Source organism: Mastomys coucha, unplaced genomic scaffold (genome assembly GCF_008632895.1).
Source record: "Mastomys coucha isolate ucsf_1 unplaced genomic scaffold, UCSF_Mcou_1 pScaffold18, whole genome shotgun sequence".
Lineage (NCBI taxonomy): Eukaryota > Metazoa > Chordata > Mammalia > Rodentia > Muridae > Mastomys > Mastomys coucha.
Genome location: NW_022196900.1, coordinates 73913265 through 73933121, shown reverse-complemented (window position 1 = coordinate 73933121; position 19857 = coordinate 73913265). Strand labels below are relative to the sequence as shown.

At 37.5% G+C, this 19857-nt stretch overlaps 1 protein-coding gene across 11 annotated transcripts in view; it reads left to right on the top strand.

Annotated features, from left to right (window-relative positions):
• Mast2 (microtubule associated serine/threonine kinase 2) overlaps positions 1-19857 on the top strand; it is a 144908-nt gene that overhangs the window by 54785 nt on the left and 70266 nt on the right. For 7 of the 11 annotated variants that reach the window (XM_031378275.1, XM_031378272.1, XM_031378274.1 and 4 more), the window contains exon 4: positions 11264-11295. In XM_031378275.1, the coding sequence (XP_031234135.1) occupies positions 11264-11295 (32 nt within the window). Of the gene's footprint in view, positions 1-2280; positions 3087-11078; positions 11121-11263; positions 11296-19857 lie in introns of those variants that run through there. The other 4 variants (XM_031378280.1, XM_031378277.1, XM_031378276.1 and 1 more) reach the window with 3 other exon arrangements.

Genomic DNA, 19857 nt, shown 5'->3' with positions numbered 1-19857 from the left:
AAAAAAGAAAAAGAGAAAAAAAAATCCAAGTTTAAGAGGAAATTTTGGGCAGAGTGTACACTCTATCCTGTTGGATACTCAAAATTTTAAGAAGTATCAATGAGTAGAGGTTTTTGCTGTTAAGCTTAACAGTCATCGGAGTTTAATATCTGGAACCTATATGGTAGAAGGAGATAACCTATTCAGGCAGTTCTACATATATATCTCCCCCATACAAAATAAACAAATGTTAAAAAAAAAAGGAGTCTGAGAGATGACTCATTGGTTAAAAGTGCTTAACTGCTCTTACTGAAGTTTTAGTTCTCAGTACCTATATGACGGCTTACAAACACCTGTAACTCTAATTATAGGGCATTACAACGCTGGCCCCTGTGGACACCTGCATAAACATGGTGCACATAAACTTATACAGGCACACACATAACACATAAATAAATAAAAGGTAAATAAAAAAACTTACCTTAAAAAAAGAAAGCATTGATATTTATCATTTCAATGGCCCTTTTAAAACAACTATATAAGAGAAGTTGTATTCCTGTTTAATTAGAAAGTATATGGAGTGGGGTAGGTTAAGAAACTGTATTCTTCCTGATTGGAAGACTAAGCTACAGTAAGGGATGGAGATAAAGCCTACTCTTTTGTATTATGGGTGTTCTGAATTTTTAAAACAAAACCAAAACAGGTTCTTACTATGTACCCCTGGTTTGCTTGTAACTCTGTAGACCCTACTATGCCCAAACTCACCAGGTTCTACCTGCCTTCACCTTCTGAGAGCTGGGATTAAAGATGTATGCTCCCAGTCCCAGTCAGAACTGCACACTCTTAAGGTATGAAGTCCTGTTATAAACACTGGTATTTCTGTTAAATTAACCATTCAGTAACCAGGTGACTTTTTCCTTGTAAGACTTTTTGCAGCTTCTGCAGTATAATGAGCTAGCCCTTCTTAACCCCTGGAACACTTTGTTTTGTACCTGATAAGAATGTGTCATTACTTACTTCTCTTTGGTTTACACTGTGGATTTGAGCTTTTCTCAAAAGTTTGTTAGTAATTGGTTGTTATAATCTTTTCCATCCCTATTTCAGGAGTTAGCATAATGATTCCTTAATAATATGAATAGGAGTTTTTTTAAATGTTTGACCTGAAGAGCTTATTAGGTTGTACCTTAAAATATTTCTGTTAGTTGCATTTGAATGAAATAGATATTATTTCTCTTGATTTCTGCTCATGTATGTATGTATACTTTGTATGTAAAGTTAGATTGATAAATTCTGTGTCTTTAAAAGTTGGTGACTTTGTAGAGTGTAATGTACCATGTAGCATACCCAATGCCAACCAGCTGTCTGTTCAGGTCTTGTTTTCTCCATTAGACATACTCTAATTGTTTAAAAGCAGCAGATGGAAGAAGGGGATTGGATTTGTTAGCTTTCACAATGAATGACTACAGTGGATGTGGTAAAGGACTTAAAATTTTTTGATGAGTGAAGGAGAGATGCACCTTGCTTTTTGTACTCTTTTTGGCTGTGAGGCTATGTCTTGTTCCTCTTGTACTCGGTTACCAGAGGATCAGAAAAAGATCTTCTAAATAGAACTTCCTTTAAGCCCCAGACTTGTTTGCAGCTAGCGTAGCTGTAGAAGGGCAGCTTTCCCTCCTCCTGGGATACATACTGAACCTGCCCTATAGCTATTGATCTGTTTAATCCTTTCGGAATATAAAAGGCTGATTTACATGTTCTGTACATGCCCTTTTCTGTCAAAATAGGAAATCTGAGTTAATTTCTGGAATCCTTTGTGGGGTTAATAAGTTTTGCAGTATGTCTTATAGTTTGAAGAACAATGGTTGTAAATTAGAAGGCCATATAGTAATCATCTTGATAATGTAGTCCTACTTTCACTAACTTTCCATGTGATTTATTAGAATTACCAACTTGTTTCAATTTTCCATTTTTTCTGGGTTTTTAACAATTTCTGCAATGCTAGAAAACACTTATGAATATTTAAGTTATAGAGTCCTGTCATAAGAGATAACCTTTTTAGTCTTGAACACTAAAAAAGTGTGTTTTGTTCTATGAATTAAGGGTTAGACATCTTTAAATGTGACTGAAGTCCTGCTTCAAGTATGGCAGGCAGTGACCAAAGAAATAATTCTGAGCTTATTATAGCTTGGTGAAGCTACGCTTTTGCTTGCTGTGTCCTTTTAGACATCTGGTGGAATAGGGAGCGTTTCCTGTGGCAGCACTGTCAGCGATGAATAGATGAATGAATTCATCCGTGCTCAGAACTCACAGCACGTGTACTCTTATCCTCCCAAGGACATAAAAGAGCTGGGAGACCAACCTTTGCAATGGTCTGGGCTTCTGGGTGGAGGGTGGGGAAGAGGCTTTGGGACTGTCCAAGACTGGAAGATCTGCATATCTAGGGATAAAGAAACAAAAGAGCCTGTGACAGTATCGAAAGAATCTGACATTTGCTTTGTCTGTACAAAGGATGAAAGGAATTTTGCCGACTTAGCCAAAACAATAACTGGTTTTGTATCAGTTTGAGCCCGAAAAGAGGCAGCGTAATTATGTGGTTTTTTTTGTTATTGTTGTTTTTATATTTTTGAAGCATATTTACCTTAAGAAATGGATGTGGAATGGTTTTATTTTTGGAAAGGAAAACGTAACACCGATTTTATGAGCTTAGTAGCTGTAGGTGGAGACTCTTGTTTTGTTTGCCAGACCTTTTTAATAAGCTGTGAAGTCAGGATAGCAAAGATTGCAATTGCTTTTCTTGGGACCTTTGTTCTTTTCTTGGTACTTAAGATAATTTCAGACAAAGGAGGCTATGTATGGAAAAGAAAAGCAAATATCAAGTATTTTCTCTGTTCCTGCTTTGATTCTAGTGAGAGCTTTCTGGATTTTAGTATTAGGCAATAACTGTGTCCTGGGTTAGCTGTGCTGGGTTACTGGGCACAGCCTGCATTCTGAATGGGCTGTTTACCTCTTTATTCAGCAGTAGGTGCTAGTAGTTGGTGTCTGGGGAGTGGCTTTTTTGTCTGATATTTGCTATGGATGATTCCAGTATTCTGAGAAGGAGAGGTTTACAGGTGAGTAAAAGAAAGACTCTTTTTAAATCCTTAGCACCTTTTGAAGATGTATCAGATTGTTGCAGTTCATTTAGTGCATGGGGGAGGGCGTCTCTAAGTACTGTATTCTGTAATATGTGCTTATGGCCAGAGAATTGTTAAGACCTTGCTACTTTGTTTTCTTTTCATTTCTTTTGTTTTTGAAATGGGGTCTTGGGATATTACTCAGATTAATCTCCAACTCCTGGGCTCAAGTGATCCTCTTTTCTTAAGCCTCTTGAATAGCTATTATTACTACTTTTGATGGAAAAGTGCTGCTTGAATTTACTTACTTTGAATTAAATGAGTGGAGCAATTAAATCAAACCTATGTAGGATATAAGCCTAATGTGAACATTAGCTATGCAAACATTCTGTTTCTGACCATTATGCTTGTCTCTATTCCATGATACAGTCGTGTGTGAATGTGTGTGTGTGTGTTTGTGTGTGTAACATTTGATACTGTGTAAACTATTAAGAAGTTTTCTAAACCTTTGCTTTGCATATATGCCATCCATTTATGTCTGCTTGTCTATTTCTGTGTATCTCTGCCCATCCATCCTCCATCTTTCTTAGTTCTTAGATGTTTGGTACACGAAGAGGCAAATAAGGTGTTTAAGAATGAGAGGAAATGCAGAGACTGACAGACAGCTTAAATTCAATTTTAATGAATATCATTAAAATAACTCATCAAATTTCTTCTCAAATTTGGTGATGTCTCTCATGTGCTGTAAATCAGATCATTTTGCTCTGTTTTATTCATAAAGAACAAAACTAGGTAGCTCATCACTGAATGTTTTGAGAATGGACACAATGAAGGTTCCAGTATAAATTCTTGCTAATCAACCAACTTATGAGGGTCTGTTTATATGAAACACAGCAGTGTCTCTTGTTTTTGTTCGGCTTATTTGACATTTGTAAAGATATCCCCCACCCCCTAAAAGCACCCTGGTCCTCTCAGTTCCCACAAATTATTTTATTTTTATTTCTTTTGTGTTCAGAAAGAATATATATGTAAGGTAGGATTAGTAAACTTAAAACAAGTTGAAACATGATATTTGTAGTTTTGATTATATTTCTTTTTATTCAGTGTATGTGTGTGTGTGTGAGAGAGAGTGTGTGTGTGCGTGTGTGTGTGTGTGTGTGTGTGAGAGAGAGAGAGAGAGAGAGAGAGAGAGACAGACAGACAGAGACAGACAGAGAGAGAGACAGAGAGACAGAGAGAGCACGAGCATGAGCGTCAGTGTGTGGTGGGGCAGGGTATCAGCGATCCCTTGGAACTAAGAGTTATAGGCATTTGTCATCCACCAGATGGTGCCAGGATCCAAACTCCAGTCCTCTAACTGAACAGTAACTGAGCCATGTTTCCAACCTCATGATTGTGCCTCTTATTAATATTTTCATATTGTAAACACTCAAATCCAGGAGGAATACTTAATGATTTCTTCAGCAATTGCCTAGTATGCCTTGGAGTTCAGAGGTCATCACAAACCTCAGTGGGTTATATTGTTCCCGTCTATTACAGTTGGTTCAGTGATTTGTCAGTCAATATTTCAGGGAAATTCTGAAATACACTTACAAAGTATTCAGTATGCTTCTTAAGTATTGTATGTGAAAGTGTACCTGCTAATTAATGACTGGCTCTATAAGCATGTGTAGTTGTATTTACTAATGTAAATAACATTTCTCTTTAGTTGCTGGGATTCAGAAATGGAATCATGTTTCTCTGGTAGTGAATTTTAGTTTTTTTTTTTGTTTGTTTATCTTGTCTGCTTTGTGTTAAATCAGACATCTTTTTCTTTCCACTACTGGCTATTTCAGGATCTGCTACTTTGTTTATTGGTGCCCTTTCTTTTGACTCTAATTTTGCTTAGTAAGAGTACCAAATTGTCAGATTACATAGCTGGAGGGTGGTTTTGTTTTCTTTTGTTTTAAATAGCTGTATGTTTTGATTTGGTTTGGTTTTTCTACCTTAAGGTTTATTTTCTAGAATACAGCACTTAACACATTCTGAAATAGAAGCAATGTGTGAAAAGCAGTAGCTTAGATTGTTCACTTGTTCAAAGAAATTAAAGTTTCAAGCCAATTTGATGGTGGCACATGCCTGCAATCCTAGCAGAAGTTGGTGAGTCTCTAAGTTAGTTTGAGGCTAGCCTAGCTTACAGAGCGAGTTCCAGGACAGCCAGTGCTACCCAGGAAAAGCCTGTCTTGAAAAAACCCAAATCAAATCCCCTCTACCCCCAAGAAAAAGAACTTTGAAAGCAATTTTTAGGTTTGTGTGCATAAACATACAGAAGGTAATTGTGTACCTAGTTAAGCAAGTACTCAAGTTATTTTGTGAAATAATTTAGACTACTAAACATTTCTAGATTTTCTAAACATTCCTAAACATTTTCTAGAAAATCAGCCAAAATATAAACTGCTTTCATCCTACTAACTTTTCTTTACCAGGTTTCTTGGAGGCAGCAACATAGTAAATATTTACCCAAGATAATGGACCTTGTCTAAGTTTTTTAAAAGTGCTAGATGGCTTGGGGGTTGGGTTGGTGGCACAGGCCTTTAATCCCAGCACTTGGGAGGCAGAGGCAGGCAGATTTTTAAAGGCCGGCAGATTTTGAGTTTGAGTTTGAGTCCAGCTTCTTTTCAGAGTGAGTTCCAGGACACCTAGGGCTCTACAGAGAAACTCTGTGAAGGCTGGGGGTGGGAATTCTAGACAATTTAATAAATGAAAAATAAAGCAGTGCATAAATAGTGAGTAACAAGAATAAATACTGATAGTTATCATTGAGGTAACTTTGCTGGAAATGTCAGAGGAGTTAAAATAAATTTTCGTCTTGGCTAAATTGGCTCAATTGGTAGAGTATCTTCCAGGCATTCATGTGGCCTTGGGTTTGATCCCTAGTAGGAATAAACTGGGTATGATTTCTTGTACCTGTAATCAAGAGGTTATATCAGATGTCAAAGGTGTTTAAGCTCTATAATATGTTTGAGATCTGTCTGGGATGCATGGGTTCTTTTCTCAGAAAGAAGATGGGGTGTTCAAAACAGGCACGGTGACATGAGTCTGCAGCACTAGCAGTGGAGGCAGGAAGATCCAAAGCTTGTGAATGGCCTCAGCCTCAACAAACAAAAGAGCCGAGGAAATTAACAGGCATAGGATAAAAAAATAATATTCTAGCGTGCTAGCATTAGCCAATTAGAAAATATATAGAAAAAAATCGCCATTATTAACAACAGAATTCCCTAAATATGAAAATAACCTTTACAAAGAAACATCTATTATAAGAAAACTATGAAATATTTCAAGATACATAAGAGGAAAGAAGTACTGTGTGGAATGGTTAAGAGAGCAATATTGTAAAAGTGCTACTGTGGAGTTGATGAGAATGGAATGGTGTTGTGTCTTGTACACCTTTGATTCTTACTTTAGCTATTTCTCTGAGTTTGAGGTCAGCCAGGGCTATATAGTTGAGATTCTGTCTCAAAACAAACAAACAAAACAATTAAACTAAATGGTCCCAACATCTGACATAAAATTACAGTAATTTTAAAGAAGACTGTTTTAGAAAGCCAACAGAAGCCGAGCATAGCAGTGCACACTTTTAACCCCACTCTTTGGAAGTCGAGGCAGGCACATCTCTGTGAGTTGGAGACCATCCTCTCTATATAGTTAGTGCCAGACAGCCAGAGCTGTCCTGATACCTTGTATCAACAAAATTAAATCAGCCAACCGAACAAAACCCCTCAAACTAAGTATAGAGTCTAGAGAGGGGACTCAGCAATTAACAGTATGTATGGCTCTTGGAGAGGACCCAAATTCAGTTTTTAACACCCTTTTGAGATGGTTCAGAACTGCATTTAACTCTAACTTCAGGGGCTTTGGCCTTCTTGGACATCGGAAGTCATTGACACACACCTAAACACAGATACACATAATTAAAAATAATAAAGATTATTTTTAAATTATCTTTGTAGATTAAACAACAAACCAAAAAAAAAAAGAAAAAACACCAAAAAACCAAGGTCAAATTTGAGTGAAGGCAGCCTTTACCAAATCAGCTGCTTTGAAAGTAAAAGAACTAAACTTCTGCTGGGCTGTGGGATCCCAGCACTTGGGAAGCAGAGACAGGTGGATTTCTGAGTTCGAGGCCAGCCTGGTCTACAGAGTGAATTCCATGTCAGCCAGGGCTATACAGAGAAAACCTGTCTCGAAAAAACAAAAACAAAAAAAAAGAACTAAACTGTAACTTTGGTACAACATAATGCTGATGAACACTAAAATTGAAGTATACTGGTTTATTTAATGATTTATGTGAAAGAAGACACAAGCTGGAAAAATAGTAGCTTGGTTTATTATTGTGTGTTGGGCTCATTCTCAGGCTGGAATTTGTTACTGGAAAAAGAAGGGCATGAAACAGTCATATACTGTATATCCACATTTCTTACTGGTAAAATGATGCCTGGAGAATGTGTGTGACCATCTTTTCTAGAGGAGCCCTCACCTATTATAGGAATTGACTGTTTTTGCATGCAAAAAATTTCAGATTTAGGCCTTATGGTAAAACTTGACTTTCATCCTCTGATCACTAGCATAATTATAATACAAACATATGACAGAGATGTTATAAAAAGAAAGCTAGATACTATCATGCATTGTGAAAATCAAGATACAAGCCAGACATGGTGCAAACCTATAATCTCAGTTATTGGGAGACTGGGGCAGCAGAGTTGGAAGTTCTGTAGTATAGTCTGGTCTATACAGAAAAATTCCACCTCTGAAATAATAAACATTTCTAAGCAAATTAATAATAGAGGAGAGCTTTATTAATTTGATAAATGATATTTTTAAAAACCTTCTAGCCATCCTTTAATATTTAATAGCAACATAGTTGAATGCTTTCCCCCAGAGATTAGATTTTCCCCAACAAGGCCAGATGTCTATACTTGTATTCATTTTATAGCAATTATGGAAAGTGGAAAGAAGCAAAATTCTCAGTCTTGATAGAAGACAAGAGTGTTTATACATTAAAATTCTAAAGAACTTAAAAGTAGTTATGATAATGAAATTACTTCACTTCATCTGATAGAGTTGTTGGTAGTGTTTTTTTAATGTAAATAATTCCTATATGTTTAATACACAGAAAGTTGAATTTGTTTATCTGCCATAAAAAAGCCCCCAAATCAACAAATTGTGACATAGTTGAAACTAGAAAATTAGCTTTATATTACATATTTTTGTGTCTTAAATGTCTATTTACCTTAAGTTCTTCTCATCACCTAAGAATGTCTTGCTTTTTTAATTGGATATTTTATTTGTTTACATTTCAAATGTTATCCCCTTTCCTGGTTTCCCCTCTGTAAACTCTATCCCATACCTCCCTTTCCCTACTTCTATGAGAGTGCTACTCAACCCACCCACTCCTGTCCTAGCGCACTTCTATTACCCTGAGGCATCAAGCCATCACAGGACCAAGGACCACCCCTCCCATTAAGGCCCTTTTCAGCTCCTTCAGTCCTTCCCCTAACTCCTCATTGGGGTCCCTGTGCTCAGTCTGATGGTTGGTTGTGAGCATCCACATCTGTATTCGTCAGGATCTGGCAGAGCCTCTCAGGTGACAGCTGTATCATGCTCCTGTCAGCAAGCACTTCTTAGCATCAGCAATAGTGTCTGGGTTTGGTGTCTGCATGTGGGATGGATTCCCAGGTGGGGCAGTCTCTGGATGGCCTTTCCTTCAGTCTCTGTTCCACTCTTTGTCCCTGCATTTCCTTTAGACAGGAGCAATTCTGTGTTAAAATTTTGGAGATGGGTGGGTGGCCCCATCCCTCAACCGGGGGCTGGGGGACCATGCCTAACCCCTGGATATGGTCTCAACAGATTCTCCCTCCCCTTTGTTGTTTTTATTCTTTCTTCTGTCTCTTTTCTTTTCCCAACCTTGTTTTCTTAAGGTTGGCCTGGAACCTTCTCTGTAGTCTAGACCAGCTTCAAACTTGTATTCCTCATGTCTCAATTAATTAATTAGCACATGAAAAGAAGATGCTTTGGGCCACTAATCATCAGGAAAATGCAAATTAAAGCCACAGCCAGGTACCATTATATATCTAATAGAGTAGCTAAATATACAGGACTATATAATATATTGGGTGAATATAAAATAGTCAACTTTTAACATTTTTTTTTCCGATTTTTCGAGACAGGGTTTCTCTGTGTAGCCCTAGCTGTCCTGGAACTCACTCTGTAGACCAGGCTGGCCTTGAACTCGAAATTTACCTGCCTCTGCCTCCCAAGTGCTGGGATTAAAGGCATGTGCCACTATTGCCCCGACAACTTTTAACATTCTTATATTGTTATTATAAGTACAGTAGGATTTGGAGCAGTTAAAGCTCATGCATTGTTAAATGAGAATATTGTATGGTACAGTCACTTTAAAAAATACTTCTAGTTTCATATAAAAACTTTTCATATGTAACCAACTAATTCCATATTCTTATGTATTTTCCTAAGACAAAACATAATTTATCAAAACGCTTGTTAAACAGCCCCAAACTGAAACAACTCAAATCTCCGAGAAAGCAGTATAATTTGTTACTATTTTATGCAACAGTGTACATAAATTTTAAATACACTGTGCTATATGTAAAACAAAGCCCTACATAAAAAGATCCATACATTGGGAAGCTGAGATATGAAGATAATGAGTCCAAGGCACTTTAAGGGCCTAGAGGGAGAGCAGGTGTTTCATAGTTCCATTCATCTAGAATGTTTACTTGGGAGGTAGAGGCACGTGGATTTCTGAGTTCAAGGCCAGTCTGGTCTCTACAGAGTGAGTTCCAGGACAGCCAGGGCTTTACAGAGAAACCCTGTCTGGAAAACAAAACAAAACAAACAAACAAACAAAAACAAAAAAACAGATGAATAGATGGTCTCAAAAACAAAACAAACAACAACAACAACAACAACAACAAAAAAAAACAAAAAAAAAGGCCTGGCATAAAGTTTTACCCTGAAAAGGTGGTTACATGTAATGGAAAAAAAAAACCATTGTGATTATCCTTTTAATTGGGAAAATTAGGTCATCCTGGCTGTTGTTTCATTAACATTTATTTGTTCTTTATAGTTTTCTTTTTGCAAAAGCTTTTTTTGAAAGCAATTAATATGAAAATTACAAAAATCAAAGAAAAATAGTGATTGGTAGATATAAAATTAAGAATTTGGGGGCTGGGGAGAAGGCTCAGTGGGTAAGAGCACTTGACTACTTTTCCTGAGGTCCTGAGTTCAAATCCCAGCAACCACATGGTGGCTCAGAACTATCTGTACAGCTACAGTGTACATGTATACATAAAATAAATAAATCTTTAAAAAAAGAATTCTAATATTTTAAAATAATGTAACGCATATGAAATGAGTAATTAAAATGAAGAAAATTGGGGTATTTTAACTAATGGTAGGTTTTAAAAGTTGAATGAGTACTTTCAAAGCAACATATTTTATTTCTTAGCAATTCATTTGAAATAGAGAACCTTTTTTTTAAAGAATTATTTGTTTATTTTATATATATGAGTACATTGTAGCTGTCTTCATGTGCACCAGAAGGGGGTGTCAGATCCCATTACAGATGGTTGTGAGCCACCATGTGGTTGCTGGGAACTGAATTTAGAACCTCTGAAGAGCAGTCAGTGCTCTTAACCACTGAGCCATCTCTCCAGCTCCATAAAGAACTTAAGAACTTAAGTCGTTAAGTTCTTATTTCTGTGTTTTATGTTGTCATTTTATTGTTACATGTATTTTACAAGACAATAAATTCTCTTCTGAATGTAAAACGTTGCTGGATATTGGTGTAATGAAGGAATGTTTATGAAATAGAATGTATGGACAAGTGAATGGTCAGAATCTTGTGCATCCCTGGCTGTTCTGGAAATAACTATAGGTCATGCTGGCTTGAGACTCAAAAGTTTGCATGTCTTAGTATTGGGGTTAAATACTTGTACCACTATGTCTGGCTTTCATAAAATTTTAGAGGTAAAAGAAGAAACTGTGACATAGTAACATTTAAGTGTGCTATTATTACGATGATGCTATAGATTTCTTAGGCCATTTAGATAGCCTCACAGGATTCAAATGGGCCTTTATTTGTTTAACTTATTTATGTTTTTGTTTTTCAGAAGGAATTGAGCCTTCCAAGGAGAGGCAGCTTGTAAGTAGATGGTCCTTACCATTATGTTTTTATCTGATGATCTCCTGATTTGGAACTGTCCTAAGAACTTACTGTTAATACTCATTATAGAAATCTTACTCAAGAGTCTTCTCGGTGCCAGAAAGATAGATTTATAAGTTCAGTGGTTTGAAGCCGAGGACCTGTGTTCAATTCTCAGCACCCACATGGTGGTTTACTGTTTCAAAGGATCTGATGCCCTCCTCTGACCTCCATGGGCAACAGGCACACATGTGGTACACAGACATATGCATTGTTATAACATTCATATTTATTTTTTAAAAAAACCTGTTTTCTTCTTATGTTTCTAACCTCATTGCCCAAAGTCCCCAAGTCCCCTTCTTTGACTTTTTTTTTTGGTTTTTCAAGACAGGGTTTCTCTTTGTAGCCCTGGCTGTCCTGGAACTCACTCTGTAGACCAGGCTGACTTCAAACTCAGAAATCCACCTACCTCTGCCTCCCAAGTGCTGGGATTAAAGGTATGCGCCACCACTGCCCGGCTCCCCTTCTCTGACTCTTAACAGTACTTCTTCTAACAGTTTTGTAGAAGTGCTGTCACTTGTGACAATTATTTTTTGACGGGGTGAGGGGATTTACTTTTAGTAGACTTATTAAGCTAAGAATGTTGGGGTATTAAGTCTGAAATTCTTTGTGTCTATATTTCACAACATGGCTGTGTTGAAGAGAATGATTCTTCTGACAAGTTGGAGCAGGACCAGCCACATTTAGAGAGTAGACTGAAGCAGGTCCTCATCCTCCTTAGTTTACTCTGGATTGAGGGTTAGTAAAGATTAGAAAGTAATTTTTGTCCTTGGACTTTAATTTTAAGAAATTAAGAAATCTTAAGAAATGTCTTCTTGGCTACTTTTGCCCTAAGAAATCTTGGGGAATTCATTACTGATTTGACTCTCTGGAATGTATGTTTAAAAGCATAACGTGGTATTGGAGAAGTAACTCAGTGGTAGCACAACGTATGCTTAGCTTGGACAAGGCTCATGCACAAGGTTCCATCTCTGTCAGTGCAGGGGAAGGAAAGGTAGAATGTGAATTTACTGAATTAAAATTTCAAGGCTACCGCCCATCAGTTGTTATTTGACACACCTTTACCAAATTTACACTCATTTCAAAATCTACTAGAGTTTACTAAGGGTCAAAACTTGGAAAACACTAGACTGAGGATATCTCTGGACAGTGTGCCTGCTACACAAGCCTGAGGACCTGAATCAAATCCCCTTAAACCTACCTAAAGCTGAGCTTGGTACCATGTATATGTAACCCATTTTTCTTATGGGGAGATGGGAGATGAAGGCAAGAGAATCCCTAGAAGAACAGGGCCGGTTAGCTGAGCATGTGCAGTGGTAGAACAATGAAGAAGCTCTGTTCAACACTGGAGGTTGTCCCCTTTGTCTACATATGTGTTGTGATGTATGTCTTCACAGCTATACAAACGTGCATGCCCATATATACACACCTGTGAGAACACACACATGTACACATGAACAATTTTGAGAACTATTAAAGAAACAGAACTGTGATAAAACAATGACTTTGATACTTTTTTTTTTAAAAAGGATTTATTTATTTTGTGTGTATGAGTACACTGTAGCTGTAAAAGATGGCCATGAGCCATCATGTGTGTGGCCGCTGGGAATTGAACTCAGGACGGCGGCCCCTCTCACTCCGCCCTGGCATAGTATACTGTAGCTGTTTTCAGATGTACTAGAAGGGGGTGTCAGATCTCATTACGGGTGATTGTGAGCCACCATGTAGTTGCTGGGAACTGAACTCAGGACCTTCGGAAGAGCAGTCGGTGAGCCATCTCACCAGCCCCGACTTTGAAACTTCTTAATGAAAACTTGAGTTGTTGTGTATATGAAGTAGATACAGTGTTATTGTTTGTTATTAAGTATACTAAAGAGGTTTATTTAGTGTATCCATGGATGGATATGCTTATGCCATGACGTGTACTGATCAGAGGACAATTACCAGGAGTCCATCCTTCCCATCATGTAGGTTTTGAGACTTGCACTCAGGTTGTCAGGGTTGATTGCACATACCTTTACCTGTTGAGCCATTTGCTAGCCCTTAAATGTCTATAAACATAAAGTATATCATATACTTTCTCCCCCGCCACACACAGCCTTTCAAACAAATTGCTTTAATTCAAGGTGATGCAGAAGTCAGAATACAGAAGATGAATCGGTAGGGTCTGACAGGATTCTATATTGGATTTGCTTTGAATTCACAACTGAGGTAGGAGTTGCTGAATGAGAACTATAGACAATAGCCACTATTTGATTTTTTTTAAGCAAATGTTTATTAAAATGTTCAACACATTCCATGACAACACTTCATTCTACCTGTAGGTGGTAAAAGGTGTTATGACAGAGGATCCAGGTGTTTAAATAGGAATGGAAGAGGGTCACTATCACTAGGAACAACTTTTTTTTGCAAGATTTCTTAATTCTATTTGCTGGTGGCTTTGGCTTTTAGCTCCTCAAATTTCTTCTGCTCCTCCTTTTGTTTCTACCTAAAAGCCTTCTCTTCTTAGTCCACCTTTTGGTCTGTTTCAAGGGCTTCTTTTTGCTACCTGTGTGTGACGTGAGAATGCTTGCCTGTCCCTGATTGCCTACTTGCCAGTCACTTGTCTCCCTGTTCCTGAAATAGTTCATATGTATTTTTAATGTATGAGACAGGCAATTATGTCACTATTACTTGAATATTTTACTTTACATTAAGACTCCAGTGATTATATTGTTCTCTGAATTTTTTTTAACTTTTTTCACAAAGCTCATTAGAGTTTCGTATAAAGGAACTCTGGCTGTGAGTCACAACTGGGATTCAGTCTTGACTGTATCACAGAATAGATTTTATAACTTAGACAAATCATTTCATTTTAAATTCAGCCTTAGTTCCCTATCTTTGAAATAAAGATCATGACACCTGCTTTTCCTTTCTATTAAAACTGTTAGAAGGATCACTTAATAATGTTGCTTCAGTAATTTTGGTTTGTTCAAAGACGCATTATATTTTTAAAAGACTATTTTATGTTTGTATTTTCCCTGCATGTTTGTATATGTACCATATTTATGAAGAACCCATGGAGGGCATAAGAAGGTGTCAGATCCCTCCTGAAAACTGAAACTAGGTCCTCTGGAAGAGCAGCCAGTGCTCTTAAGTACAGACCATATCTCTAGTCCCTCTGATTCTTTCAATTCAGTTTTACAGTAGGTTTCATTTCTAGTGTAGTAAGTGTTTAGAATCATCTCAAAGCTGGTCAAGGCAAGGGCTCAATTGGAGTGCTGTCCTAAGTGAGTGGGTGTAATGGATTTGATGGTTTTTTCAGCATTGTATTTAGCATGCATTTGTAATTGGCCATTTTCTACTATGTCTTCCACCCCAACCCACCCCCCTTTTTTGTTCTATTTGGAAACTCTCTGGGATTTTCCATTTATGATTAAATGAAACTGAATTTACAAGATGACTCAGTGGGTAAAGGCAGTTATCTCCAAGCTTGGTGAACTGAACATGATCCCTAGGACCTACATAGTGGAAGAATTAAACTCACTAAAAGCTGTCTTATGACCTCCATGGTCATGATAAAGCATGTATGCATATACATACACAAAAAGAAAAAATTAAAAAAAGAGTTGATGGGGCTGGAGAGATGGCTCAGTGGTTAAGAGCACTGACTGCTCTTCTGAAGGTCCTGAGATCAAATCCCAGCAACCACATGGTGGCTCACAACCATCTGTAATGAGATCTGACACCCTGAAGACAGCTACAGTGTACTTCTATATAATAAATAAATAAATCTTTTAAAAAAAAGAGATGAAATGAAATTAAAACCCAATGCAGATAGCTTCTACAAATATATGCTTTCAGTGAATCAAATTTTAGGAAAGGAAGAAATGGAGAGATATGTTTTTAATTTGGCACTAGAAGAATATTTTGGTTCTGAAGTAATCATAGAATCAACCAAAGTTAGTTCTAGCTGAGCATGATAATGCCTCTGTTCTAACATTTAGGAAGCTAAAGCAAGAGGATTGTGATTTTGAGATTAATTTTGCTTATGGGGACAAAATATATCTTTAAAACAAAAATATTTTAGAGGCAGGTGGTTTTCTGAGTAAGGACAGCCAGGGCTATACAGTGAAAGCTTGTCTTGAAAAACCAAAAAAAAAAAAAAAATTTAACATTAGTTTAGAAAGTTAAGCCTACTCTAACGCCTTAAAATGTTACATTGATAATGATCAGATATACTACTTCCCTCTTCTCTGTTTTGTTTTGTTTGAGCCAGAGTGTCTCTGTGTAACAATGCTTTCCTGAAACTTGCCTTGTAGACAAGTCTGGCTTTGAATTCAGAGATCTACCTGCCTCTTTCTCCCAAGTACCGGGATTAAAGGTGTGTACTACTATGGCTGGCCTTTTTTTTTTTTAAATACAATAACTGAGATTTAAACAACTGATTATTCAGCAAATGTTCACTGCTATTATACTCTATGCTGGAAACAAACTGGAATTATCAGGTTAGAACTTTGAATTGGATACATTCTTTTGAAGGATTTACAAGGTTGACTAAGCCAGAAGTTCTTCATTTCTTCACTATAAATAATCTCATGTGTTTGTTAACATGTGTACATGTATGGGTTCATATTTTTGTATGTGTGCCGGTTTTTATGAGCAGTTGTATGTGCAAGTTGCATGTGCATTTGGAGGCCAGCTGCCAGACTCTGGGTGTCACAGATTTTTGGGATTCTCTGAAGAACTAGGATTTCACCAATTAGACAAGACTGTTTGCCAGCGAACCCTTGAAATCTGCACTTTCCACTTGCCGTGTTTCCATGTGCAGAATACCACACCTTAGAAATCACATTTCATAATTGCTATTGTAGGGGATAAACCATATTTAGGCCATAGCAGACATAATCTAGGCTTTGGCAATTAACAAGTTCTCTGTAGCTTTAAATAGGAACTGTAATTTCTGCTCTTTTATTGCCTTTAATTGAAGTGAATGGCTACCTGATCTCTGTACCTGGACATTTCCTCAGACAGTTTTATGGAACCTTTTTTTATGCAGAACTGGACAACACTTTTTAGGTAGTGTATTGTCAGAGGCAAAAGTGCTGCTTAACATTTTCAGTAAAAAAACCAGAAAAGTAAGAACCCCAAGTTACATACTCTGATTAAGTTGAATTAGTATTTAAAGGTTTATAACAAGTGTAGAGAAACAAATAAAAAGTCCCAAAGGAAAAAACACAAGAAGCAGTCACACACGTACACATGCCACCATAATCAGAAACCATAATTGTCTTAGTTAGAGTTTTTAATTCCTTTGAAGACCAAGACCGTGCAGCTCTTAAAAAGGAAAACATTTATTTGGGACTGGATCTGCTTTTTTTGTTGATTTTACAGAGGGGTTACAATTAAGAGATTGTATGTGTCTCCGAAGAGACTTAGAGCTTTTGACTTTTTAACAGTGTTGAGACTGTTATAGACTGCATTTCTGCATTATAATATGGCTGGGGAGTGGGATGTGGTGGTTTAAATAGGAATGTCCCCCATAAGTTAATAGATTTGAATGGATGGTCACCAAAAAGTGGCACTGTTAGGAAGTTTTGGCCTATTGGAGGAAATGTGTCCCTAGGGATGGGCTTTGAGTTTTCAGAAGCTCAGGCCAGACCCAGTGGCTCACTGTCTCCTCCTCCAGCATGTGGATCCAGATGTAGAACTCATGCCTCCTTTTCCAACACCACGTCTACTCCAACAGCATGTCTACCTGCACTCCACCATGCTTTTCTACCATGATAATAATTGACTAATAAACCTCTGTAAGCCAGCCCTAATTAAGTGTTTTCTTTTGTAAGTGTAGCCATGGTATTTCTTCACAGCAATAAAAACCCTAACTAAGACATGTTTGTTCCATACACTGTTAGCAGCTCTTCTTGACAGATATCCCAGAAGTATGGCTTCTCTTCCACCTTGGGGTTTCCAAGGCAATCCAGGCTTCACTTTTACAACTTCACACAGTGGCCTCTCTTTGTCTCCATGCAGTGACATCACTGCTACACACCAGGCCTCAGTGTCTTTTAGTCATAGAGGGTGATTTCATAACCCCTTTCTTTTATATCTTGCCTCTAAAACCAGAGCCACACAGTAAAAACAGTAAAGTTCCTTTGCTTGGTGGGCTGGGACATGGCCCCGTCATTCCAGTACATTTTTTACCATCTTTATGTTTTCATTGCTTTCCTTTACTGCCTAAGCATGTGATGGCAAAAGACCTGCTCCACTGTGTTCATAGCAGTCTTATTCATGATAGCCAGAAGCTGGGAAGAACCCAGATGTCCCTCAACAGAAGAATGGATACAGAAAATATAGTACATTTATTTACACAGAGGAATACTACTCAGCTATTAAAAATAACTTTACAAATTTTGTTAGCAAATGGATGGGACAAGAAAGTATTATCCTGAGTAAGGTAACCCAGACCCCAAAGGACATACACGGAAAAGCAGGGACAAAAAAAAAAAAATGGAGCAGAGACTGAAGGAAAAGCCATCAAGAGATCACTCCCCACCTTGGGATCCATCCTATCTGCAGACACCAAACCCAGACATTATTGCTGGTGCTAAGAACTGCTTTCAGATAGGAGCACAGTAGGGCTGTTCTTTGAGAATCTCTGCCAGCTCCTGACTAAGACAGATGCAGACACTCCTAGCCAATCATTGGACTGAGCCTGGGGACCCCAGTGGAAGAGATAGGGAAGAACTGATGGAGCTGAATGGGATTGCAACCCCATAGGAAGAACAATAACAACTAACTAGACCCCTCACAGCTCCCAGGGACTAAATCACCAACCAAAGAATATACATGGGTGGGTCCATGGCTATTGCTACATTTGTAGGAAAGGATTGCCTTATCTGGCCTCAGTGCTTGGTACTGTGGAGGGTTGTTGACCCCATCAAGCTGGAGGGGAGAGGCTGGGTGGGTGGATGAGTGGGGAGGTATCCTCTTAGAGTCAAAGGAGGGGTGTGAGGGGAGTTTGTGGAGGGGAGACCAGGAAGGGGGACATTTGAAATGCAAATAAATAAAATAGTAATAAAAAAAATCTCAACAAATGTGACAAACATTGAAAGAAAAAAATCTTTCAGAAATACCATTGAATTTGTGTTGGCCATCAACTGCTGAGGATGAGGCCTGCCCTTAGCTCTATATACCAGTGAAACTGGAGAAAACAAATTTTTTTCTTTGTGAGAGGTTATCAGTTGGCCTTGGCTTCTTAGTTAGAGCCAGAGACTTGTGTGTACTTTTCCTATCAGTGCTGGGACTCCATCTTAGCCAGTATTATTAACCACTGAGCTATCTTTCTAGCTAAAGATATGAGTCTTTAAAAATAAAAAAGTTTTAAGTTAGTCTAATGGACTCTTAAGTACAATATTGTATGTATCATGAGAAATAGTCTCAGTTCTTTAAAGATCCAGCTTCTTCCCCTTTCCCATAGAAAAATCCAGCTTTGTCAAAATCTTGTAACATAGTAACATGTAAATAAAATATACACAGAAGTACTGATTTAACCAGACATGTTAATTATTTTAACCTTTTATTAAGGGAGACAGACAGTTGTAATTCTTCAAAGAACTTCAAAGAACAAAGAAAGTACAATTTATATGGATTAAAATTCTTGTACAAGTGTTTTCAAAACTGGCTTTTTGGTAAAGGGAAGTAGTTGGATAACTACAGAATTCATTTGGATGTATATAAACAAAATACTTTATATTGCCATCAATTATGAGTAGCTTATAAGTTATAAAAATAGCTTAAATGCAATAAAAGGCTGGAGTCAAATAAACAAGGAATATTTTCTCAACAATATATAGCCTTCCTTGGAAATATCTAGTAATCTAATTTATTCATTCCTCTCCTCCCTCCCTTCTTATGCTATCTTTTTTCTTTTTGGTTTTTTCGAAACAGGGTGTCTCTGTGTATCCCTGGTTGTCCTGGAACTCATTCTGTAGACCAGACTGGCCTCGAATTCAGAAATCTGCCTGCCTCTGCCTCCCAAGTGACGTGCGCCACCACCACCCGGTTTTTCCTATCTTTTTAAAAATCTAAAATCTTGATTCTTACACACACACACACACACACACACACACACACACACACACACACACACACACGAGACTAGCATGATTCTTGGTATATTCTTGTAGGTTAGCAAGAATGTTAATTTATTATAGTCCTTTTAAAATGTGTTTTAACTCATAATAAATCTAAGATTGTTTAACTGAAGTGCTTAGTAATTAAGAGCTGTTCTGGCAGAAGACACACGTTTCCAGTACCCACATCAGGTGGCTCGCCATCACCTGTAACTAAACTTTCAGAGGATATGACACTTTTCTAACCTCCAGGACCATGTGAATGTACATGGTGCACAGATAGACAGTCACATAAATAAAAATAAATAAAATATTTACTTTAGAAACATATCATACAACTCTGAAAGCTTCTGTGCTTTGTAGTTTAAGGCCAGGAAACAACATCTAA